The following is a 24,407-nucleotide window of genomic DNA, read 5'->3' on the forward strand; positions in this document are numbered from 1 at the left end:
TTGATTGTCATACAGGTGTATGTTCCAGTGTCATTCAGCATGAGGTGAGATATCACCAGAGAGTAATTTCCAGTCTGTGCGTCATTCAACATTTCAAATCTGTCTGGGTTGTTATTTATTTCAGGATGAAAAATTGTATTAGGAGTAAACCAGAAATGATTATCTGGTTTCAAATTTTTAGCTATACACGGCAAAGTGAAACTCTCACCTGGGGCCAAGAAGATGTCCTGATTTTCAACATCCAGTGAAATGTCTTTGTAGCTTTGACATTGATTGTCACGCCAAACCACACAGCTGTAAACTCCAGAGTCGACGGCTGAGACATCCGAGAAGTGAATTAAAGACCCATTATTCATGACTCTGTTTCTCATTTCATCTGGAATAATCTCCAGGATCATCAGATTTCTCCATTTGTGAGAACTGCTTTCTATAAGCTTAAGCACCTGAAGGGTATCTCCGTGACCGACGTTAAACTTTTGACATTCAATGTCTGCAGGAGCACCGTGATACAGAGACATCTTTTCTTCTGCATCCTTCTCAGCACAAACTATCAGGTGAAAATATTTCCTCTCCAGAAGAGTTCCTGTTTTCCAGCATTCAAACCAAAACTCCAGGTTTTCTGAAATTTCGACATCTAATGAAACATGATTGACATAAGTTGTGGCCCGTTCTGAAGCTGTTCGGTTTGGAATCAGAGTCCCGTGTTGATCTGATCTATAGACATAAATCTCTTCGACTACATCTTTACAGAACATCTCCAGTTTGACCTGAAGACCTTTGGTTCCATACAGATACAGAGGATCATGTAGATAAAACTGACTTGTGGTTATCGGGAGCATCAGCAACAACCAAACCTTCACCAGCGCTGCCATTATGATTTACTTCTACTTTTAAAGAGTAATGTCATATTTAAGTATAAAAAAGTATTGCACAACATTTTACATCCGGAAATCAGCAAAAATGTTCTTGTAGATAGCAGAAAAGATTTTTATGCACCAATGGCCAACTTGGAGATCTGCTAACTGGATTAAAATGTTATTTATTCATCAAGTTACATCTTTATATAATAATGATGAAATACAGAATCATATCCTGTATTTTACACAGTATATGCTTTTAAACACACAAAATATAACTACTTTCAAAACTATTTTGAATAAGCTGACAGTACAAACCCACAATATAACATTTCATTGTTTACATATCTAACATTTTTTGTACTGCGGACATTTACTGGTTGTGAGGTGTGCTGTTTTTTAACTGTTCACATGAGAAACCACTGATAATTCTAGTTGACAACCCATAATTCAAAACCTTGTAGAAATAACCAGATGATTTTACAGTCATATTATTTCGTTATCGTTGTTTAGTAGCCCAGCTCTACTTGTCCTGACTTGCTGAATGATGCCCTGTTGGTCATAAAATCCATGCAAGTTTCTATCAACAGATGCTTGGCGACTACTTTGCCTTCACTGCAGATACGAGTGATCTTAAACCAGACTAAAAATAATCAAATATTAAAGCCAAAATGGACATTTTTCTTCATCTTAGTATTCTTCACTGCTTTTGGATAACAGCTGGTGAGTTAGGCTTAATTTGAGTTAAATTAATATTGTAAGTAAAATTGATTTGAGAAAGCTACGATGTAAATGAAGGTGCTTTAAAGGCTCTTCACAGTCATGTTTATGCTTTCACATTTAAAACATTTTCTAAATGTGCTTAGTCTTTTTCTCAGGTGTTGCGTCAGCTGTTGTTCTGGTGGGTTTGCCGGTCACGGTTCAAGTGAAGGAGAACAGCGCTGCGGGGACGGAGGTCTTCTGCTTCCAGGTTGATCTTAGATCAGGCGCAAGCGTTGTTCCTGGATTCCCACAGATACTTAATTCAAACCCACTTACTGATGATTTTACTGTTTTTATGGTGAACTCAACTCACGCTCAGGTGATTTTTCTGCCAAATTGTTTCTAAAAGAAAACAATCAGATTCAATTAAAAGAAAGTTGATACTTTAGCGGGAAAGCATGTTAGAAATGTCCCCTAAATTTTTATGTGAGCTTTTAATGAGCTCAGAAATTTGCATTCAAAATACTTATTTTGTTTTTTATACAGGTTGTTTTGACCGGTGCAACAGATCTGGACTTTGAGACTTCTGCAAATCAGTTCAGTCTCCAAATTCTTGTGGTGGACAGCGATCGTAAATCTGACCTGAATACTCTCACAGTGCTCATTACGGATGTGGATGAGCCTCCAATGTTCATGGATGATAGTATTATAAATGCATTTATATTTTTATACCAAAAGATGGCCCATGCAAATATTTATAAAACACAATGGGCAAACTACACTTTTCTTTCCTGGCACAGTTATCAGCATGTGCCAATCATTTACAGTTATTGACAGATTAATCAGCCTCCGTTTTATAATTTTATTCAATCATCTATATTATTATTTCATGATTTGCCTAATCTATATCATTTCTTTCAGCCATGTTTATTTACATTGAGGAAAAATCTCCTCCAAAGAAAATCTATCAGCCAGTAGTTCATGACCCTGAAGAAAAGCCCCTGATGGTATGATTCACACATTCGGTACTTTTGTGGAGTTTATCTTTTATAAAGCAGTGACCGAGATGAAACGATTATGATGTTTTTTTACAGTATCATCTGATACCTTCAGATCCAGCGTTCATTATCGACAGTTCAACAGGTTCTCTGTTCTCCACAAAACCATTCGATTATATAACACACCCCAGAAGGTAACAAATAAAGTTACCATGCTTTTTTGGACATATCATATAATAGAATCATACTTCATTATCAATACTATACAAATAATTAAATGTACATTTTATACAAACTTTAATATTTTGGCCAGGAAAAAAATATATATATATTGTCATATGGGTTGTAAAATTAGAAATGTATTTGTTGCCCCTGAAATACATTTTAAAATTTATGTTAATATATAAAGATTAAAAACAAATATACTTTTTAAATTAAAAAATATATTAAATTCAGATTTACTTTCTACAAACTGTATTTAGCATAAAATATAAAATTATAAGTATATTTTTGCGGTTGAAAATATATATAATTTTAATAATTTCATACCTGTTAAGTTGTTCTTCCAATGTGACGTGAATATAAATGTTTTTAAATATTTTTTGAAATATTTTAAAAGATACAAAAAATGGCCAAAAAATATATTGATGAAAAATATATTTTTTTCCTAATGGGGCGTACACATAAAATGTGAATTTAATAATTTGCAAGAGTAGATTACATACAAAGTCAATAGGCTTGTTCGACTTCATGTGGCGCTGGAAGGACCAACAGCCGGATGACGTGAGAGCGATTCGCGAAATCATACGAAGTGTAATTTTGTCTCACGCCACTTTGACGTCATCTGCCTGTCAGTTCTAGCGGCACCACATGAAGTCGAACAAGCCTATTGCAATACGCAAATAGACGCAAACTCACACGTGACAATGCAAATGATGCTAATCGGGCGACGTGATTGCCGCGAAAACTCAAAGTCCCAATTCGCATACTATCCATCCTAAATAGTATGCGAAACTAGAATTAGTATGTCCCAAATCATAGTATGTTGAAATATTGAGTAAGTAGCGGTCATTGACATTTGTATGCTTTTGTAGATGTCGTAGTGTGCGTAACTAGGTTAACCAACTAACCACGTTTTCGTTCACGTTGCATGACGTCATCGAAGTAAATCCCCGAACGTGCATACTCTTATGCTACACACTCAAAAGTATGTACTTTTTCCTCACAAAAAGTACATACTTTTAGGTCGTAGTTTAAGTAGGCGAATTGGGACTCACTTGTCTTTGCACAAGTTGAAAATATTCACTCCCAAAAAAAATTCACATGACGCGAAGTTAAATTTCGCAAGAAATCTAGAGCAAGGAACGCGATGCTTCACATTTGGTGTGCTTGAATGTTTAATTTTTCATATAATCATGCATTTTGTTTTCTCTCTTTTAGCTACAGCTTTAATATCTCTGTGCATGATGGAAACAACTTATCTTTTAAACAAATTTTCATCTTTATACTAAACCTCATTGATGATAAACCCCATTTCTTAAAGTACGTAATAACCACTGACACCTCAACAAATCTTTGATCTATATACTGTATATTTGATGACTGTCACTGAGTAAATGTTTGTTTCTGTAGCACCGAGACGTCTTTCACATTAAACGAAGAGTTGAGTCCTGGTCATGTTGTGGCAAACATCAGTGCTGTAACTGTTGTTCCAGATGATTCTCTCTACGCTGGCTTCATCTTTTACTCGATCAGCACAAACAACTATTTGACCATACAGAAGTGTACTGTAGTTTTTACATTGACATTTCTGAATGCATTTCTGTTTTCTTATTGGCTAAAGATTTGCACATGACAAGATGCACGCTTTGTCTATGAATGTTCTTAGATACAGGGTTAGTCACCATTGTTACCAGGATGGACATGGACTCTTCACCACTAAGGGAAACTCCCATCATAAACGTGATAGTTACAGCCGGCATTAGTCCTCCTGGTCCTCAACTATCCAATAGCATCAGTCTCACCTTCACCGTGACTGACATCAATGACCACGCCCCTGTCTGTGAGCCTGACAACCACAGGTTGATGTCACTAAAACTTTTATTATATTTGCAGCTTGCATGGGAAGACATTTATTTAATCAATTAAAAATGGAAATTAAGTGTCCAAATCGAAGTGTTTTAAATAAAAGGGTGTGTTGCATCTTCGTGGTGCTATGTGGAGTGTTTAAATGGGTGTGGTCCAGGTAAGGGGCGGAGTCCCCTTCTGCTCTGTAGGCCAAAAGGGGTGGGGCTTCTTTACATTGAAACAGATGTGCTTTGATCTTTGCAATGTTCCGATTAATTTCTATTTGGGTTTGAATAAAAGAGAAGTGGTTGAGACCGAAGCGACGGGGGTGGTCATTGCCACAGTGACTTGTACTGATAATGATGTGGACGCTCTGTTTAAACAACACGTGTTGACCGGACTCTCATGTGTGGACTGCAACCAGGCCTTCATCCTAAAATCCAATCAGATCATTGTAAGGTGTCAATCAATATCTCAGTGGTTTTAGAGACATCCTGATCCAAACGTATAAAAACTTTCTCTCTGCTCATTATAGTTAAACAAAAACTTGGACTTTGAAGACCCCAATAACTTCTATGGAAACAACGAATATAGACTTCTTATAGTGGCTGTGGATACAAATGACACATCGCTGAGAGGTGAAGATACTGTGATCTTTGTAAAAACTGAGTGATGTGAGAGATGTAATGAGATGTAATGTTTTGTGTCCTGATTGCAGGCGAGGCTTTTATTTACATCACAGTCGTACCTGTAAACGAATTTACACCTGTGTTTCATCCTCCCACCTATTTCTTCAAAGTCTCAGAGCTTTTGGGAAGTAAGAAGAAACATTTGCTTTTGTTTTTTACACTTTATATTTCATGTTTGTCATGATCTTCTTTTTCCTTATGGTCTACATTTACATGCATTTGATAGGCACTTATCCACAGTACATTCACGCTAGTGTTATCCCTAAGATCAAACCCATGACCTATAATGGGTACCAAGCGTACTTCAGTAATTGCTGAAAATAAATATATGGGTTTGGTATAACATGAAAATTAATAATAACCACTAGACTATAGTAAATTAATTGTGTTTGTGTCTAAACTCCAGGTGGCGCTGTGATCGGCTCAGTCAATGCCACAGATCGGGATCTGCCTCCAACAAACCTCATCTACTCCATAATCTCTGGTGGAGGAACCGGGACGCTGAGACGTATTTTCCATCTGGACCCTTTAACTGGTCAAATCACCCTCCTGACAAACCCTGACTATGAGGAGACACAAACACACACGCTGGTCATCAGAGCGACTGATGGAGATCCTGTAAGACCTCAATCTGCTACCACTATGGTTAGTTCATAAGTTAATGTAGTGGTTAAGTCTGTTTGAATGTAAAAACCAGTGTTCGAATTATGTCAAAGATTATAGCAGGTCTCCTTGCTAAGTTTTTCTCACACTTTTAAAAAAAAGGTCACTATCAACATCACAGAGGCAAATGATGAACCTCCTTTATGTTGGCCCAACAAGACCAATCTAGTGGTGACCCCTGATCTTCGGGTTGGATTAAACGTTCAGGGTTTTATCCTTTACTGCACAGACAAAGATTCTCCTCCTACTTCATTCATCTACACAATCTCAGGTACAGAATACTTATTTATTATGTAAGATTGTGTAAAAATGTACCGCATTATAGTAAAGAGAAGTTATTGGGGAAATTAGGGCTGTCACAATGATTAAATAATCGTCTCATTGCGGTTGTTTGACCTCATCGCGATGATTTCAGATCACCGCAATGATTGCACATATCTTTAAAAAACACAAGGGGAGCTGCAGCGCTTGTATAAACGAGACAGTATCAGATGGCACTCCTTAACTGACAGTGTAACGCAAAGCAAAGCCATTCAATACCGTGGGAAAAATGCATTAAAAAATGTTGCAAAACTTTGATAAGCAGTATGAACTGCCAGGTAAAACATACATTTCCAAAACAGCAATTCCAAATTTAGGGAAGTGAAGGATCTGAGAGGAATTTTTTTTCAGTAATTTTCAGACACTTTATTGTGTTTATTTCTTATGAAGAATTTTCAGGTTTTGAAGGATATATATTCATTAAATAATTACTTTTAAATATGTGTTATGTTAATTAATATTTACTGGCAGGTAAACCTTGCAAAAGATTTAATTTAAATAATCACAGCAATGTGTGAAAACTATTTCATGAACAAACGAAAATTGAATGAGAATTAAATGTCAAAGCAATAAAACAGTCAATTAATCGTCATAATCGTCAAAGTCCTAAAACAGATCATTAATCATCGTGATCGTCAAAGTCTTCAAACAGTCAATTAATTGTCATAATCGCCAAAGTCCTAAAACAGGCAATTAATCGTCATAATCATCAGAGTCTTCAAACAGACAATTAATCGTCAAAGTCCTAAAACAGGCAATTAATCGTCATAGTCATCAAAGTCATAAAACAGACAAATAATTGTCATAATCGTCAAAGTCCTAAAACAGGCAATTAATCATCATAATCGTCAAAGTCCGAAAACAGACAAATAATCGTCAGAATCGCCAAAGTCCTAAAACAGACAATTAATCAACATAATCGCCAAAGTCCTAAAACAGGCAATTAATTATCATAATCGTCACAATTTATCAGACAATTAACCGTCTGCCAATTTTTATAATTTTGACAGCCCTAGGTTAAAAAACTTTTTTCTATCAACTTGGGTGTGTTTTTGTGATTGTTAACCTGTAAACACTTAACAGGTTCCACCAACATAAACAATCATTTCGGCTTCTCCCCGAGTGCCGGATCCAACACGACGCGTTTGATTCTGAAGGAGCCATTCGATTACGGTAGTGGACTGGACAGACTGTGGAGATACAGTTTAACCGTACTCATCTCTGATGCTAACATCAGGACCGATGCCAGAGCTCCGACCCAGACCGGCACCATTGTTATCCACATCCACGTGGTGGACCCTGATCTCACTACCACCATCACCACAACCACAGTAGGTATTCAAGTGAGGAACATTTAAAGATGCAGTGTGTAACTTTTAGGAGGATCTCTTGACAGAAATGCAATATAATATACATAACTATATAATCAGTGGTGTATAAAGTCGTGTATAATGAAGTATTGTTTTTATTACCTTAAAATTAGGCTTTTTTATCTACATACACTGCGGGTCTCCTTACATGGAAGTCGCCATCATGTTTCTACAGTAGCCTTAAAAGGCCAACCTGTGCAATAGAGCACGTTCTGTCAGTACGTCGTCTCAGACAATGACGTGTTTGTCCTGTGGCGGCTACCATAGCTTCATTATGCTTTTCAAAAGGGAGGGGTGAGCTGTAGACTGAGCCGTTGGTTGCAGTTTGCAAAAAAGTTTAAAAAACATTTTTTTAAATTCCTATAAAAAGTCAATTATTTCAGGTTTTGGCAAAATATTTTTAAGAAAAATACCCATAAGATTTTATAAGCAGAGAAAAAATATAGATAGGATGAAAATTTTTGCCTCGTTTTGTTTGTTTGTTTATTGTTTGTTTGAAAGCAGAAGGTCTGTTCTTTCATTTGATATATTTGTATGTTTATATATTTTTAGAAGAAAATTTTTACTGGAAGGCATTTTGTGAAAATGTCAAAAAAATGCTGGCGGGCAACTTTTCAAAAAATGGCTAGTTGGGAATGACTTAAAAGAAATATAGTTTAGTATAGTTGGAGACAAGTCTGACTGTTTATCCAAATTTGTCTCATTTATACTTCTCTTAAACCCTTAAATTGATATAATCCTTACCAATGTGTTTCTTTAGAAAATGTAAAAATCTGTTCATCATCTCTTTACAGCCAAGAATTACAAACATCAGAGTAGATGTGAACACATTTGATGTTGAAGACTGGTACGTGTGGTTCATTATCACTTTGTGTGCGCTCCTCATGCTCGGCATTCTGGGATACATGCTGTACAGATGCTGTGAATACATCTCTAACAGTGAGTTCAGATGCTGCGAGTCCAAACTCATCAGCGATGAAGAGCAACTGTGAGTTTATCAACATTACGGTATTTTGCCGTTATTGTTCTGAAGTTTTCCTGCATTCAGGTTTAAACATAAATGAGACACTTTAAAATTATTTTTGATACCTAAATCCTATTAATAAGATTGAATTTTGTACTTACAGCATTCAAGATGAAGGTAAGTGAAAGCTGACTTTACAAAACTTTGTAAATACAAATCTCATTTAAAATGTTTTAATAACTTACATTTCACAACAACAGCTTCACCAAAGAAGGAAATATTATTGGTAAGATGTTACATAACAATTTTTCTGCTTTTTAAGTTTGATCTCACAGGAATTTGTAAATATTTTACAAGTCTGCTAATTTGTATTCGTACGAAGCAAATCATACGAAAATGTAAAATTATTTTATAAAACAATAATAATGACATCACAGGGGAGAAAGCAAATCATACAAATACACACAAATGTAGTTGTTTAAATTAATCAGAATTAGCCGCCTTGTAAAATACGTCATGGGATTGCGTTGGCTTTTCCATTAAACAATTAAAGTGACTAGGATCTGTATGCTTAAAAACCCAAAAAGTTGCTTTATTAAAGATTTATTACGTTTTAATTCAAATTTATTTTTAATAAAATTAGTTGCGTTGTAGTAAATCGGCTTTAACTCTTATCTCGTCAATTAAGAGAAAACATTTCAATGTAAATGACGCTTTCCTGAATCTGTAATTACCACTATTATCCACTAGATGCAATTTATAAAAAAACTGAAGCAAAAACTAAATTAATTAATTTTAAACTCAGTGTATGTTTTGATAATCATTCTGAATCTGATCTCTAACAAAATTCCTTTACAAAAATGCAATTATTTCAGTTTTTTGCTCAATTTTTATTTTTAAAAAACCCACCCATATTTGAGAGGTGATAAAAGAGAACAAATTAAGAAAAGTTTTTTTCTCATTTTATTTGTTTGTTTGAAAGCAGAGGGTCTGTTCTGTCATTTGATATATTTGTATGTTTATATATTTATAGAAGAAAATGTTCCTGGAAGGGATGGGCAACTTTAAAAAAGACTGGCAGGGAATGAGTTAAAGTTAAAACAAGTAGTAGAAAATATTAAATTCTCATTCATGTGATTCATAAATGAATAAGAATCTTAAAGCACATTTTGTGTTAATAACAACTTCAAATGTCGTTTTTTATGTTAGTAAATAATGGGTTTTGAACATTTTCATATTCAGCTTTCTTTACTTTTGTAAGTCAGCAAGTGCATTTTCTCTCTTCCAGGAAGTGACTCAGATCAACCCTGTGTTTGATGGAGAGGACGTTGATCCAGGTAAGATATTTTACTGATGAGATGATTGATTATATCTGGTGATTATGAAATGTAATACTGAAATATTACGCTTAATGTGCATCTAAATTTCAGTGACGAAGAGAGTTTATGAGTACAACAGCAAGTCAGGCGCCCGGCGATGGAAAGATGCTGTCATTGTGTCCGAGCCTCCGCTGTGCCAACCAGAGAGCAGCACACTGGTCATCTCGAGGAGACCCCTTGACCATGAGCCTACACGGACATTAGGTGGTGACACAGGCGGGACAGCTGACTCTGACCAATCACACGGAGGAATGATCCAAAGTAACAATCATGGCCTGTCAATCATAAGCAGAAAAAGTGATGGTGGCTCATTCAAAGATAAACTTCACAAGACTGTGAGAGATATATCAGAGGTTTAAAGTCTCTCTCTGAACAATTAATCAAAGACATTTAGGAAGGTGCAAAGTAATATGTGTGTTAACGGTGGCTGGTGACATCTTTTTTGAGGGCACACCAAACATGTATTTAGACCGTGTGTGTGGATCGTCATGTCACAAATTTAAGTGATTTTGTGCATAAAACAAGCAAAAAAATCTGACCAATGGGGTAAGCAAATTTTTCTTGAATTTTTTGCTTACCCCATTGGCAGATTTTTTTTTGCTTGTTTTATGCACAAAATCACTAAAAATTTGATATTTTTGGTCTATAAACTAGATGTATTTTCTTGGGTCATTTTGCTCATCAAGAAAAAACATCTTAATTTAAGAATTTTTTGACTTTTTACTTGAAAATAATTTTTTGCAGTGTGCACCTTTAACTTTTAACCTTATAATATTTGTATTTGCTCAATTGAATAGTTGCTTGACCACTGTTATACCACAGGTTGTGTTCATTAAATGATGACAGTGAGAAAATTACAATTACAGTTCATGTTTTAAAGTAAGTGTGAATTTAATCAGATTCTCTTTTATTAGTGTGGTTCCTATTTTTTACAAGATAAGAGGTTTATACAGACACTAACCAGCAGATGGCAGCAGTTAGCTGTACAAATAATTCATCTCTTTTATAATAGACATACACAGTTCTGAAATGTGACCCTGTCTGTGACATCCAGGTTAAAGTCACATAATCTAATGATGAGATAAGGAGAATTAAAGTTTGATTGATTTATTTAATTCATTGGCAGTCAATATTAAAGATATCAAGATTATATTTTCACACAATGTTCTTTAGGATGATTTTATATATAAACAGGTTTTTCTGGTTTGGTTATTAAATCTCTTCATATTTGATATCATGCAATCAGCATATTTAATATCAATACTGAACCCTCCCCCATTACAAAAAACTTAATACGGGGTTGGAATGATATTAAATTATCACTAATATTTAACTGTGAAGTTAAAGTTAAATATTGAATAACGGCGCATCACAATTGGGCATAGTGTAGGCCGGTCAACAACACAAAAATACTCAGCATAAAACCCTCAACAATGTCGATTGCACATGTAACACACCAGCTCAATCGAACAGTGAACCAAACCAAACCAAAGCACCATACCGTAGATAACAGTAGATTGTAGATAACAGTAGTACTGTAGATAACTCAATGATTACAATGAAATTATGTAAAAGAGAGCACACTATAAGCACACAACGCAACAAATGTGACCCTGGACCACAAAACCAGTTGTACACTGCAAAAAAATGATTTTCAAGAAAAAATGTTTTTAGTATTTTTGTCTTGTTTTCAGTAAAAATATCTAAAAATTCTTAAATTGGTCTAGTTTTTAGACCAAAAATACCAAAATTAAGTGATTTTGTGCATAAAACTAGCAAAAAAATCTGCCAATGGGGTAAGTAAAAAAATCTTGCAAAATTGTCTTAAACCCATTTTTTTTTTTTTTTTGCACAAAATTGGTCTAAAAACTAGATTTTTGCTCATCAAGAAAAAGCATCTTAATTTAAGATTTTTTAAAATATTTTTACTGAAAACAAAACAAAAATACTAAGAAATTCTTTCTTGAAAATTTTACTTTTCTTATTTATTTTTGCCTTGTTTTCAGTAGAAATATCTAAAAATTCTTAAATCAAGAATTATTTTCTTGATGAGCAAAATAATGTGAGAAAATAAGTCTAGTTTTTAGACAAAAAATATACAATTTAAGTGAATTTGTGATTAAAACAAGCGAAAATATCTGCCAATGGGGTGAGAAAATGTTGCTTAAATTAAGTGTTTAAGAAAAAAGAAATCTTATTTTTAGAATTTTTTCTCACCCCATTGGCAGATATTTTTGCTTGTTTTAATCACAAATTCACTTAAATTGTATATTTTTTCGTCTAAAAACTCGACTTCATTTTGCTCATCAAGAAAAAGCATCTTGATTTGAGAATTTTTAGATATTTCTACTGAAAACAAGACAAAAATACTAAGAAAGAAAGTAATTTTTGCAGTGTACGTAGCACATATTGTTTGATTTTTCAGAACATTTTAACCAAATGCTTTCAAAAAGTGGTGGGGACATGTCCCCAGCGTCCCCAGTGTAAATGACACCTATGCTTTAACTTAACAAATTAAGTTAAGAAATTTCTACTTATGTCATGTCAACTTATAACAAGTCAAAACTTTAAAAAGTAGGGTGAATTGAATTGCAAAAGTAAGTTGTTTAAACTTGATGCTGAATTTTTGTAAATAAAATTTTTTTTGCACTTACATTTTTAAGTTTAATCAACTTGGATTTACAAGTTATTTTAACTGTATTGATGAGTTGCTGTAACTTATAAAATAAAGTTGACATAACTAAAGCAAATTCAACTTAATTTATTAAGTTACAGCAACTCATCACTTGTCAAGAAAGTTGAAATGACTTAAACTTAAAAATTTAAGTGCAAAAATGTTTTTTCACAGTGTAGGCTATTTACAAAAAAATAAGTTTAAACAACTTAATTTTTACAATTTTAAATAACCCTACTTTTAATCCTATTTGTTTACACTTAAACTGTAAGTGCAAAATGTTTATTAGTGCAATGTAAAAAAACTTTGCTGCCTTAAAATTTTTTGTTAAATCAACTTAGATTTACAAGTCATGTCAACAGAAATGAGTTGTCACAACTTATAAAATATAGTTGAGACTCACCTGTTATACCAACTCATCTCTAGTCAAGATAAATAATAGTATGTTGAAATGACTTGTAAATCCGAGTTGATTCAACAAATAATTTTAAGGCAGCAAAGTATTTTTTACAGTGTGTAAATACATTTGAATAGATGTCCCTCTATGGCACTTAAGGTCAGCTCAATATAATAATCATTAATTGTTTCCAGAAGGTCAGGCTTTGATTGTCAAACCTGTCCAAATTCAAAATGACTCAATCAAAATTTCAGGATAATCAGATAATAATGCCAAACATTTGGTGTCAAAACGGGATTACCCCTCAACCCAATTAGTCTAATTCTGTCAGTTTACCCATTAACTTAATTATTATTTTAAAAACCACAATGGTGACGACACTGAGGAGAAGAAATGTTATCCCTTTTGAGCGTGCTGAGCTTCCCTGATGGAGTGATGGTATCAGATGGTAAACAGATATTTAATGACAGAGGTCAACAAGGTAAATCTGACTCGTATAAGGTCAAAGGGTGTTTTTCATGAATGCCAGGTAAATTATCACATTATGTCATACTTGGTATACTTTACCTAAATGGTAGTGTCCCGGTGACAGTTTTTGTACCTTTCTTTCTGACAGTGTAGATACAGTCTACTATTGTGACAACTTGCCCCACAGCAGGTTATGTGTTATATTAAGTTATATTAGGGCTATAAAAGTGGAAATGTTTAATAGGTTTTATTACAATGCGTATATAATCAGAAATCAAATCTGAGAAATTACTGGAGTAAAATGTGTGACACCTGTCTCCCCTACATCAAGTATACTCAAATAACCAACTGTATGTACAGTACAGTATTGCTTTTGTAGTTTGTAGAAGCTTATTCACTACAAATAAGCATTTCTGTGTGTAGTTCAAGGTTCTTTACGCAACTATACAGACAGACAGGAACCTTAATTTTTAAGGGCGTATGTTACTTTTGTGCTCTTGAAACATGTCACTGTTCACTGCGCGTTTGATATAATGGGAACGTTCTAGTGTGTCGCGTCGCGTCCGCGCTGATGCTCATCTGAACTGCGGCAGCGTGCCTCCTACGCACATCCCGGGATGCAGGTTGCCATGGTTACCCGCATCACATGCGCGGCTTTCCTTTAGCCAGCAGCAAAAAAGATGCCACTTCTTAGAATCCGAGCCATTTTTACGCCTGAAAATTAGAGGACGCGGTCGGACGGGGGTGAAAACTGGCGCAGATGGCGGAATAGCGAGGAATCCGTCGCGTCGCGTTCTCTCTGACGCGTTTTTTTGCGGATCATCATTCTCAGCTGACGCGGCGAAAACAGGGCACCGCCGTCTCGGGGTTTTTTCTACGCGCAAGATCGGGCCGACGTTTGCGCAGATTTTTCACGGGAGAGCCGATCGTCAGGAATGAGTATAGAAATTCCCGAGGGCTTGACGGAGCTTCTGCAGAGCTTTACCGTGGAGGTCCTGAGGAATCAGCCGGCGGATCTCCTGGAGTTCGCGCTTCAGTACTTCACGCGCCTCAAGGAGAACGAGACCCGCGGCGGCGCGTTTGGCAATGAACACAACTCAGCCGGGCGACCGGGCAAAGCCGTCAACTTCATCGAGGAGGCCATGCAGATCGATTCTGAAAACGGGGAGGAAGATGACGACGATGATGAAGATTTCGTAGGTAATGATTTATTGCGTGCGTTTTCCCTTTCGTTCATTGCAATTCCATTGATGCGTAATGATGCCACGTCCGTCACACGAGCGCATCATTTGGAGAGGATCTTTAATAAAAATAATCTATTAATATCAGCACAATAATAACGCACACGCTTATTGAAACAAAGTTGTACAGATCTTTTGTTCATGCTTAACGCATGATCGCACATCTCCATGATGAATGCGTTTTCCTTCAAAAATGAGCGCTCAGCTTATTGCAAAGGGTTTGCAACAAAAGATGCACCTTGGCCAGTTTAAAATTATATCGTTTTCCATTTTTGTTTAATTAAATGCTTTTTAATTCATATGCAATATTGTGCGTAAAAAGCATTATTTTTTGTTTAAGATTTATTCACTAACATTTACCAGGCCTTGCGCACAGGAGGCCACAATGCTTGGCGTAGTCATTCATGAATAGTGTATGTGTATGAAGGCCCTTGTATTTGTCCTTTTGCATATGAGTGTGCATTGTTATCTGGTGAATGATTTCGATTACCATGACCATGCAATGATGCATGTTTAGTGGAAAACATCAATTATGTGGTACTCAGGGCCTTTGGTCTGCAGAGATGTAGGTTTTTGGTCAGACTAAAAGCTGCTTCCTGGGTGCAGATAATCCATGCATTACTGTGTTCATCAATATATAATACATCTTAATGTCTGTCATTAATAAATCTGACATTGTCTTTATGTGTATCTTTTTCATCTTTATGCAGCTCCAGTTATCAACAGATTTGTCCGGCGAGCATCTGGTAAGTTTTTTTGTTGATTTCTAGCAGGACTGTAACATTGTACCTACTTTAAATCTGCCTCATTTTAAACTTTTTTTAAATACATAAACTAAAGCAATATAACGTACATTAATCGAAACTCATGATGCTGTATTGCTGTTGACTCAATATTATTAACAAATAGCTGATTCTAGTCAAGAGAGAAAAGTGAAATATTATGAAGTATGTGTGTGCTTTTGGTCTTGTTAATAATTTACTTCTTTACCGTCCTATTGACCCAATAAGAGTGCTAAAAGTTAAATTTACTAAGGGAGGTTCTTTCTGGTTTGCCGGAAGCCATGCAGAAGTGTTTTGGGAGCCGTGAGGTTCTGTCCGTCGGGGGTTGTTTTAAAACCGAAAGTGAAGTTGGTGGGATGTTTAATGTGCTGTGCTGCCAGCGATAATTGACTGTTAGGAAATATGTAATGATTGTGGTTGAGCTGTGCCGGAGTGAGTGAACAAGAAATTTGTTTATAAGTAAAGGAACATATTCTGTCCTTACACTGACACAATGAAAATGCCAGACAGACATAGATAAAAATCACATCAGTCTAATGAAAACAGCTTTTTATAAAATGAAAGTATGAAAGAACTGCTTGAAAGACAACATCTCTGAAATGAAGAATGAAAGACTGATATTGTATATAGAGCGCGTTTCGTCACTGCTTTGTCTTAGACGATGAACTGTTTGTCCTGTGGGGGCTATCGTAGCTTCTCAATGCGTTTCGAAAGGGATGGGTGAGCTGTGGACTGAGTTGTTGGTTGCAATTCACAATCTCACCACTAGAGCCCGCTAAAAATTTACACACTGGTCCTTTAAACCAGGGGTTTTCAAACTTTATAATGCCAAGGACCCCCAAATATGATGAAACCTTTGTGAGGGACCCCCAACCTGAAATATATAGCAATTTATATATTTTGATGCATAATAAATATAATGCTGGATGTACAAACCTGAAGAGAAATATTTTCAATTGAATTAATTTGCAGTAGCTTTATAAGGATATACAAACGCAGTGAGTGAGATAAATAAGACTGTAATGAGGGAAAACACACTAAAAAGCAAAAATTAAAAAAAAAATTTCACTGAAATTTTCTAGGGGTTCCACACCCAGAGGCCCCCTGGGGGTCCCCGCCGGACCCCAGTTTGAAAACCCATGCTTTAAACTAGTGGTCCCAACCTGGGGTCCGGTCCCCCCTTAGGGGGGCGCCAGAGTTCACCGGGGGGCGTGGGATCCGATATCCTGTGAGCTCAAATTAAAGATGCATAAAATGTTCCACTAATCATTTCATTAAAACACATTTTTAAAAGTTTTTTTAATTATGTAAAACAATTATTGTTAAAAACATGCTTTTCAACAGAACAGCAAATAGAAAGACAGATGTAGAGGTTTGGGGGGGTTCAGATTGTCGTATATGTACTTAGGGGGGCCCAAAGGAAAAAAGATTGGGAACCATTGCTTTGCCATCGACAGCGATTGGTGCTCTTTCGTGGATATATATTTGAGTTTGTTTCCACTTCTGTAAATAACCAAACTACTATAGGTGACAACTATCTTACCAAATATTGGGAAATGGATCTGGAGTTACATATATAGAGTTGCAGACTGTTCCTGGCCTTGAAAGATCACACTTGTTTGTGAGCGGCGTATCGATCTAGACAGTCAAGTTCCTGCTCTTATCTTCTCTATGATGGTATTTATAGTAGTAATACCGGAGGCATGAGGAAGATGAGTACAAACTGAAACTATCGCCTCATGTCTCTCTGTGAGCGTAATGGAGATACAGAGAGAGCTTCGTCAGATCTTCCTCAGGCTCTCATCATTCACTAACTGTACTTTCTTCTGTAAAACACTAAAGAAGATGTTATGAAGAATAATTTTACAAAGCACTGTATCTATGATGTGTTTGTTAGCTATTAAATCTCCTGTAATGCGTCATCTTGTCAGGTTGTTCTTGTTGACATGTGTCTCATTGATCAAACTCTTTCCTCTTCACTCTTGTTTCACATTCAAGTCTGCGCAGAGGCGTATAACCCAGATGAGGATGAAGAAGACAAAGAACCAAGAGTGAGTGTCCTTAAAAATGTTTCATATATCCTGTGCTTCGGATAAGTGCTTCATATATCCCACAATGCTTTGCTGTGCACTCAGGTCACTCACCCTAAAACAGATGAGCAGAGACAAAGACTACAAGAGGCCTGCAAAGACATCCTATTGTTTAAAAACCTGGACCAGGTAAGATCTAAATATAGAGTTAAAGGGCTCCTATTATGCAAAATACATGCTTATAAGGTGTTGTCAGTGTGTATACACAACAGCCATACAATGAAAAAAATCCACCCACTCCTTTTTAATCCCATCATGTCTCATTAGACATGCCATTTTGATTCTGTTGTTAATGTGATGTCACAATGACAAAGCCCCGCCCATGGCCACTGACTGACAGTCCCATAGTTTCCTCTCTCAGCGAGTTGTATGCTGTCCGCCATATCTCAATAGAGATATATACTATTGTTTTAGACTGAAAGTGCTCACTGTCTCTTTTGATAAGGAAGTGAGGAACTGTAGCTCATTTGCATTTAAAGGTACAGACACCAAAACAGCGCATTTTTGCTCCCACCCAAAAAGGGGCATTTTGGACATGCTATAATAAATCTGTGGAGTATTTTAAGTTGAAACTTCACAGACACATTCTAGGCACACCTGAGACTTATATTACATTACATAAAAATAGGCATAATAGGTGCCCTTTAATGAGTCGCATAAACAGCATTGCATTGCACAACTTGAGGCTATTTGACAAAGCCGCACGTTTTGCTTTTATAATAGGAACAGATGTCCCAAGTGCTGGATGCCATGTTTGAGAAAGTTGTGCAGACAGGTGAGCACATCATCGATCAAGATGACGACGGCGACAACTTTTACGTCATTGAGAGGTGAGGTTACCCCTCAATCCATCTCTATATCATTAAACCTCAAATGCTCGATCATCATCGCCTTGAGTTTCTTTTTAGGGGAACGTTTGACATTGTCGTAAAGGCGGAAGGCACCACACGGACTGTGGGGTCTTACGATAACCGTGGGAGTTTTGGAGAGCTCGCCCTTATGTACAACACACCGAGAGCGGCCACCATCATTGCTACCTCACCTGGAGCTCTGTGGTGCCTTGTCAGTACTTTTAAATCTGAAGTGTTGTGCGTCAGCTATCGTGTGAAAATGTGGCTATTGGAAAAGTGACTTTTTAAGATGAAGCAAAATAAGAATCAAAGTTTGCTTTTCTTAAAACATTTCTGTTTTATAGGATCGGTTAACATTCAGGCGGATCATTGTCAAGAATAACGCAAAGAAACGGAAAATGTACGAGGCTTTCATTGGCACTCTTCCACTCCTCACGTCGCTGGAGGTTTGTTCACACATCCTGCATTTAACCCTGCAATTTTATCTGCTAACCTTTCAGAGTTTGAAAGGGATCAATGTGGCTACCCTGCATTAATTTAACTTAATTTATTTATTATCCTATTCAAAATGCACTGTATATACAGAAAGTTTTCTTGCCGATATTTTTTGCTTGTAGGTTTCAGAGAGAATGAAGGTTGTTGATGTCCTGTCGACCAAAGTGTACAACAGCGGGGAACAGATCATTGCTCAGGTAAATTATTTATTTGGTGGGAAAAATTATTTATTCATTAATAAAAATACAAAAATGACTGCATTTTTTTAGTCTTTGGCCTAAAATACTTCAGTGAATTGATAGTACTACTTTTAACAAATGTTTTGTTGAAATGTCCTGTAGTTGTCCAACTAGGTGAGGTTAGACATGTATAGCAACTATTCAAATGCAGCTCATCCAATCAGATTTTAGACGTGAAGACTGTTTTATTTTACAGGGTGATTTGGCAGACTGTTTTTACATCGTAGAGTCCGGACATGTTAGGATCACTATGAAGAGAAGCAAGGTAAGTGTGATAAAAAGATAAAAAATAGAACACAATTCAGGCAAGACTTATGCTGTGTACACACCAAACGCCAAGCACCGCGTTCCTCTCTCTAGATTTAATCGCGGGATTTATCTTCGTGTCATTCAAATTTTTCGCTCAAGTTGAATATCATTAACTTGCACAAAGATACGTTTGAGGCAAATTGCATGTGTTTTCGCGTTATTCCCGCCACCCAGTTCGTGTCATTTCGCATGTTTGCATATTTTTCGCTTGAGTTGAATATTTTTAACCTGCGTTTAAGGCGAATAGCGTGTGTTTTCACGTTATTCCTGCCACCCAGTTTGCGTCATTTGGCATGTTTGCAATTTTTCTGCTTGAGTTCACGTCATTTAGCATTTTTAACTTGTGCGAAGATGCGTTTGAGGCGAATAGCGCGTGTTTTTGCGTTATTCCTGCCATCAAGTGCACGTCATTTCGCATGTTTGCACATTTTTCGCTTGAGTTGTATATATTTAAATTCTGTGAAGACGCGTTTGAGGCAAATAGCTCATGTTTTCACATCATTCCCGCCACCCAGTTCACGTCATTTCACGCGTTTGTAAATTTTTCGCTTGAGTTGAATATTTTCAACTTGTGCGAAGACGCGTTTGAGGCGAATAGCGGGTGTTTTTGCGTTATTCCAGCCACCCAGTGCGCGTCATTTCGCATGTTTGCAAATTTTTCACTTGTGTTGTATATATTTAAATTGTGTGAAGACGCGTTTGAGGCAAATAGCTCATGTTTTCGCGTCATTCCCTCAACCCAGTTCACGTCATTTCACGCGTTTGTAACTTTTTCGCTTTGAGTTGTATAATTTTCAACTTGTGCAAAGACGCGTTTGAGGCGAATAACGCGAGTTATTCCCGCCACCCAGTTCGCATCATTTGGCATGTTTGCTCATTTTTTGCTAGAGTTAAATATTTTTAACTTGTGCGAAGATGCGTTTAAGGCGAATAGCTCATGTTTTCGCGTTATTCTCGCCACCCAGTGCGCGTCATTTCGCATGTTTGCAAATTTTTCGCTTGAGTTGTACATATTTAAATTGTGTGAAGACGCATCTGAGGCAAATAGCTCATGTTTTTGCGTCATTCCCGCTACCCAGTTCACATTATTTTACGCGTTTGTAATTTTTTTGCTTGAGTTGAATATTTTCAACTTGTGCGAAGACGCGTTTGAGGCGAATAGCTTGTGTTTTCACGTCAATCGCACCGCCCAATTTGTGTCATTTGCATCGCCCTGCACGCATTTGCGTCTATTCGTGTCTTTGCATTGACTTTGCATTTAATCTACTCTCGTAAATCGTTGAATCCGCGTTTGGTGTGTACGACCCATTATGCATCTAATGCTGCATACACACCAAATGCGAAGCATTGCTCTAGATTACTTGTGGGATTAAACTTTGTGTCATGTGAATTTTTCACTTGAGTTAAATATTTTCAACATGTGTGAAGACGAGATTGAGGCAAATAGCTTGTGTTTTTGCGTTATTTCTGCCACCCAGTTAACGTAATTTCGCACGTTTGCAAATTTTTCACTTGAGTTGAATATTTTCAACTTGCGCGAAGACGTGTTTGAGGCGAATAGCACGTGTTTTCGCATCAATTGCGCCGCCCACTTTGCGTCATTTGCATCGCTCCGCTCCAGTTCGCACCTATTCGCGTCTTTACATTGACTTTGTATGTAATTTACTTGTGCAAATTGTTGAATTCGCTTTTGGTGTGTACGCCCCTTAATATTTTAACTATAAAAAATGTTCAGTCTTAGCAAAACCACAAGATTCACTTCACATGACCTCTCTCTTTTAGTCAAAAAATGATACAGAAGATGAGGAACTGGAAATCACTACGTGCTCTAGGGGGCAGTATTTCGGAGAATTGGCTCTTGTCACCAACAAGCCACGGGCAGCATCTGCATATGCCGTGGACAGCGTTAAGTGCTTAGGTACTTCAATTTCCCACAATGCACTTAGTTATGCAAATATTTTCTGTAAAGCTCTTTTGAAGCATCACTGGCAACTTCAAACACATCAAGCCTGATTTGAAACAAACCCAATCATTCTGGTTTTATATTTGTACGGCAAATGCACTTTGTGGTCGTCCAGTTACCGTATGCTATGTTTTACAGTAATGGGTGTTCAGGCGTTCGAGAGGTTATTAGGCCCCTGCATGGACATCATGAAACGAAACATTGCGAATTATGAAGAGCAGCTGACGTCGCTCTTCAGGAGTCACATCGCAATACAAGAGCCGAATGCATGAAAGCAGTTAATCAATAAACGCCGCAAACAAAAAATGCAACATGAAATGATGAGAAACCGGTAAGTAGAGGACTGATATCATGTTAACGTATGCCATAAGCTTGAAGTTCTTGTTTTGCATTCACAGATATGAAACTCTGGTGTGTCAATAATCATCATTTTAGATGTGAAAAGCCAAATGTGTGAAGGTTTGCCTCCAGGACACATGGAGGTTTTCCCATGGGACAAATGTTTGGAATTTGGAATACTATGTTTATTGAAATTTCACATGATTTTTATCACGGTTGGTGTTTTGTTCACATGTTACAGAGACACTGGCTACATCTTTTACAGTGAAGTCCTCACAACGGTTTAAGACTTTGTTATAAGCTATGACACAATATGTTCATGTGTCCACTCTTTAAAAGCTATACTCCTAAATTCTCATCTGCGGTTAGCAGTCGACAGGGTTTTCAGTGTTACATGTCAATTTTAATGTACGTATGTTTGCCATTTTTTATATTTTTAAATTCAGCACTTGTAGTTTGAAAGATTTTTGTGCTTCAGGTTTTGAATCTGGATGACAAGATCTGTAACAAAAGTAAATTAAAAAACGTTAGCGAGTTAGGATTGCTTCCTCCAAGACAACATGCTGGAGTATGAAGTCAACATGAAATCACATTATTTCAAATATAAACATTTCAGACAATATCACAATTTTTAATTAAAAACCCACATATCCTGGTAATTCACACCATTCTTTCACAACCTTACAGTATAAGATTTCAATGCATACCATGTAGGTTGTGACCGAAATAGCTCCCTATACCCTTATACAATGCATTATTTAAGGGGACTGACATTGTGGTGGTGTCCGAAATCATAGTGGACATTATCTAGTGCACTCATTCAATCCCACAATGCACTGCAATAACGAGTAAACAACTCAATGGCTTTACGTTACACATTGTGAGATGAAATCCCACATCTGAACACAAGATGGCGCCTGCAGGGCTTCTGAAGCACTCTGTGGCTCAAATTCAAATTCACGCACTCATTTTCATTCACTTATTTAAAGGTGCCGTAAAATTTAAAACTGTATTTATCTAGGCATAGATGAATAATAAGATCTCTGTGCATGGTAATGACATATCGTGATGCTGAGTTAGCGCTATATGCTAGTTAATGCTATATGCTAACGTTTAAGCTGAAGTTCTACTATTGACATTACAGTTATATTTTGCAGGTCCATACTGAAAAAACACAAACTTACCACTCAAAAACGTCTATTAACAATCTCCAAACAATTGATTATTCCTCAAAATCTGTATCTTCATCTGATACAGACTCTCAAAGATCTGTTTACACAAACACAGAGCTACTGAAGGAGCTGCTCTGAGAAACAGCCAATCAGAGCAGAGCTCAACATTAAAATAAGGGTCATTTTTGCACTTAATAAAGCCACAAACCTTCTATGTAAATATCAGAGAACAATTTAACAGATTATTTTTTAATGCATTATTTGGCACCTTTAAGTGGACTATTAGTGGACTAATGAAGTGGACTATTAGTGGACTAAATATTTTAAGTGTGAATGAGCTTTCATGTTGACTTTATTGCTCAAGTTTTATAACATCTTCATGTCATTATCAATCAAATTCCAAACAAACTGTTTGAGAATGAAAGACATAGAAACGCACAGACTCAGATAAGAGAAGTTCATGCAGTTTGTAATATTATTGCACTTTGAGAGAGTCTGATTTATAGCTGCACACTTCAAAATGTTTTTTTTTTTTTTAGAAAAGCTCCTTATACTGTTACATATAAATAGTAAATATATAGACATTGTGTATCTTTTATCTTTTTTTAATGTTGTTGTAGCACATTTTAATGATTTGGTAACATCTCCACTGCTTAATGCATTTGTCAACGTTGATATTTTTTGTATAACTGAACTATTTCACATTGAATTAAGAATATTTATCATGCACAAATACTACGTTCGTGTGTTTTCTAGAAGCCAAACTGAAACGTTACCAAGGACGTTTGGTTTATGTAAAGAAGAATGAGTTTTCAATTGTTAAATTGTGCATATTTTTCATTTGGTTTCTTTTTACCTTTCCTTTTGGTTTTTGAAAGCTTTTGTAATTTGCAAATGTTCTTCTCGTCCTTCTTTTATTAATTCTGCCATAATTTTCAGTCCATTCTTGTTGTTTGGATGCCTGTGCATTACTATCAATTTTTCATTACTGTCTACCTCTGACAACTCAGTCATCATCAACTCTTCTGTTGTAGGCTACTAGAGATCCCAACAGGTTTGTCGCTTGGTAACTTGCAGTAAGTCCCTAATCCGATTCTGTGTCGATGTAACATCGTACCATTTCTGCCCTGTTTGCCCCAAACAGACTTTTTATTTACAAGCAATGTTTTTCTTTTACATTTCTGTGTATATTCTGCAGCCTTTAAGATCTTTAAGTGGCTAATGCTTTCATGTCCTGAAAAATGAATCAAAGGTCTACAGTCTCTCAATGTAAGAGAGCTCAGTATTCAACCGCCAGGTGTATTTGACTTTCCATTCAAATAAAGAAAAATTTTGTATTTATATCATTTTGTGATTATTATGGGTCTCAAAACGTAT

At 36.3% G+C, this 24,407-nt stretch overlaps 3 protein-coding genes across 4 annotated transcripts; all 3 read left to right on the forward strand.

The window, feature by feature from the left end:
* Positions 1-1,236: 1,236 nt before the first annotated feature.
* LOC141364211 (cadherin-related family member 3-like) lies at positions 1,237-4,705 on the forward strand. The gene is made up of 7 exons (XM_073868307.1): positions 1,237-1,938; positions 2,106-2,262; positions 2,481-2,566; positions 2,654-2,751; positions 3,998-4,099; positions 4,190-4,341; positions 4,446-4,705. Exons 1-7 carry the CDS (start codon positions 1,714-1,716, stop codon positions 4,703-4,705), a joined length of 1,080 nt encoding a protein of 359 aa, XP_073724408.1. The 5' UTR covers positions 1,237-1,713.
* A 133-nt stretch (positions 4,706-4,838) lies between these two features.
* LOC129434513 (cadherin-related family member 3) lies at positions 4,839-10,500 on the forward strand. The gene is made up of 11 exons (XM_073868308.1): positions 4,839-5,078; positions 5,160-5,262; positions 5,343-5,441; positions 5,720-5,958; positions 6,079-6,247; positions 7,381-7,628; positions 8,462-8,655; positions 8,795-8,808; positions 8,892-8,917; positions 9,920-9,968; positions 10,062-10,500. The coding sequence occupies exons 1-11, from the start codon at positions 4,869-4,871 to the stop codon at positions 10,367-10,369; spliced, it is 1,659 nt and encodes a 552-aa protein (XP_073724409.1). The 5' UTR covers positions 4,839-4,868; the 3' UTR covers positions 10,370-10,500.
* Positions 10,501-14,040: 3,540 nt separating this feature from the next.
* LOC129433762 (cAMP-dependent protein kinase type II-beta regulatory subunit) lies at positions 14,041-24,371 on the forward strand. Of its 2 annotated transcripts, XR_008640477.2 has the most exons (12): positions 14,041-14,749; positions 15,501-15,536; positions 17,571-17,623; positions 17,708-17,791; positions 18,386-18,492; positions 18,571-18,724; positions 18,858-18,959; positions 19,131-19,205; positions 19,444-19,512; positions 21,339-21,474; positions 21,658-21,850; positions 21,918-24,371. XR_008640477.2 is itself a non-coding variant. In XM_055192401.2 (11 exons), exons 1-11 carry the CDS (start codon positions 14,485-14,487, stop codon positions 21,789-21,791), a joined length of 1,215 nt encoding a protein of 404 aa, XP_055048376.1. In that variant the 5' UTR covers positions 14,043-14,484; the 3' UTR covers positions 21,792-24,371. The 2 variants fall into 2 exon arrangements, 1 of the variants encoding a protein (XP_055048376.1); XM_055192401.2 differs by having other exon boundaries at positions 14,043-14,749; positions 21,658-24,371.
* The last annotated feature ends 36 nt before the right edge of the window (positions 24,372-24,407 follow it).

This window comes from Misgurnus anguillicaudatus, chromosome 6, assembly GCF_027580225.2.
Source record: "Misgurnus anguillicaudatus chromosome 6, ASM2758022v2, whole genome shotgun sequence".
Lineage (NCBI taxonomy): Eukaryota > Metazoa > Chordata > Actinopteri > Cypriniformes > Cobitidae > Misgurnus > Misgurnus anguillicaudatus.

What these genes read in the sequence shown, in the direction of transcription:
- LOC141364211 (XM_073868307.1), top strand. Translation starts at nt 1,714, where the DNA reads ATGTGCTTAGTCTTTTTCTCAGGTGTTGCGTCAGCTGTTGTTCTGGTG. An exon ending in TGAACTCAACTCACGCTCAG is followed by an intron (nt 1,939 to 2,105) that starts GTGATTTTTCTG and finishes TTTTTTATACAG; the next exon opens with GTTGTTTTGACCGGTGCAAC. An exon ending in CTATTTGACCATACAGAAGT is followed by an intron (nt 4,342 to 4,445) that starts GTACTGTAGTTT and finishes GAATGTTCTTAG; the next exon opens with ATACAGGGTTAGTCACCATT.
- LOC129434513 (XM_073868308.1), top strand. Translation starts at nt 4,869, where the DNA reads ATGTGCTTTGATCTTTGCAATGTTCCGATTAATTTCTATTTGGGTTTG. An exon ending in AGTCTCAGAGCTTTTGGGAA is followed by an intron (nt 5,442 to 5,719) that starts GTAAGAAGAAAC and finishes TCTAAACTCCAG; the next exon opens with GTGGCGCTGTGATCGGCTCA. An exon ending in TGGAGAGGACGTTGATCCAG is followed by an intron (nt 9,969 to 10,061) that starts GTAAGATATTTT and finishes TCTAAATTTCAG; the next exon opens with TGACGAAGAGAGTTTATGAG.
- LOC129433762 (XM_055192401.2), top strand. Translation starts at nt 14,485, where the DNA reads ATGAGTATAGAAATTCCCGAGGGCTTGACGGAGCTTCTGCAGAGCTTT. An exon ending in CGATGATGAAGATTTCGTAG is followed by an intron (nt 14,750 to 15,500) that starts GTAATGATTTAT and finishes ATCTTTATGCAG; the next exon opens with CTCCAGTTATCAACAGATTT. An exon ending in GGGAACAGATCATTGCTCAG is followed by an intron (nt 19,206 to 19,443) that starts GTAAATTATTTA and finishes TTTATTTTACAG; the next exon opens with GGTGATTTGGCAGACTGTTT.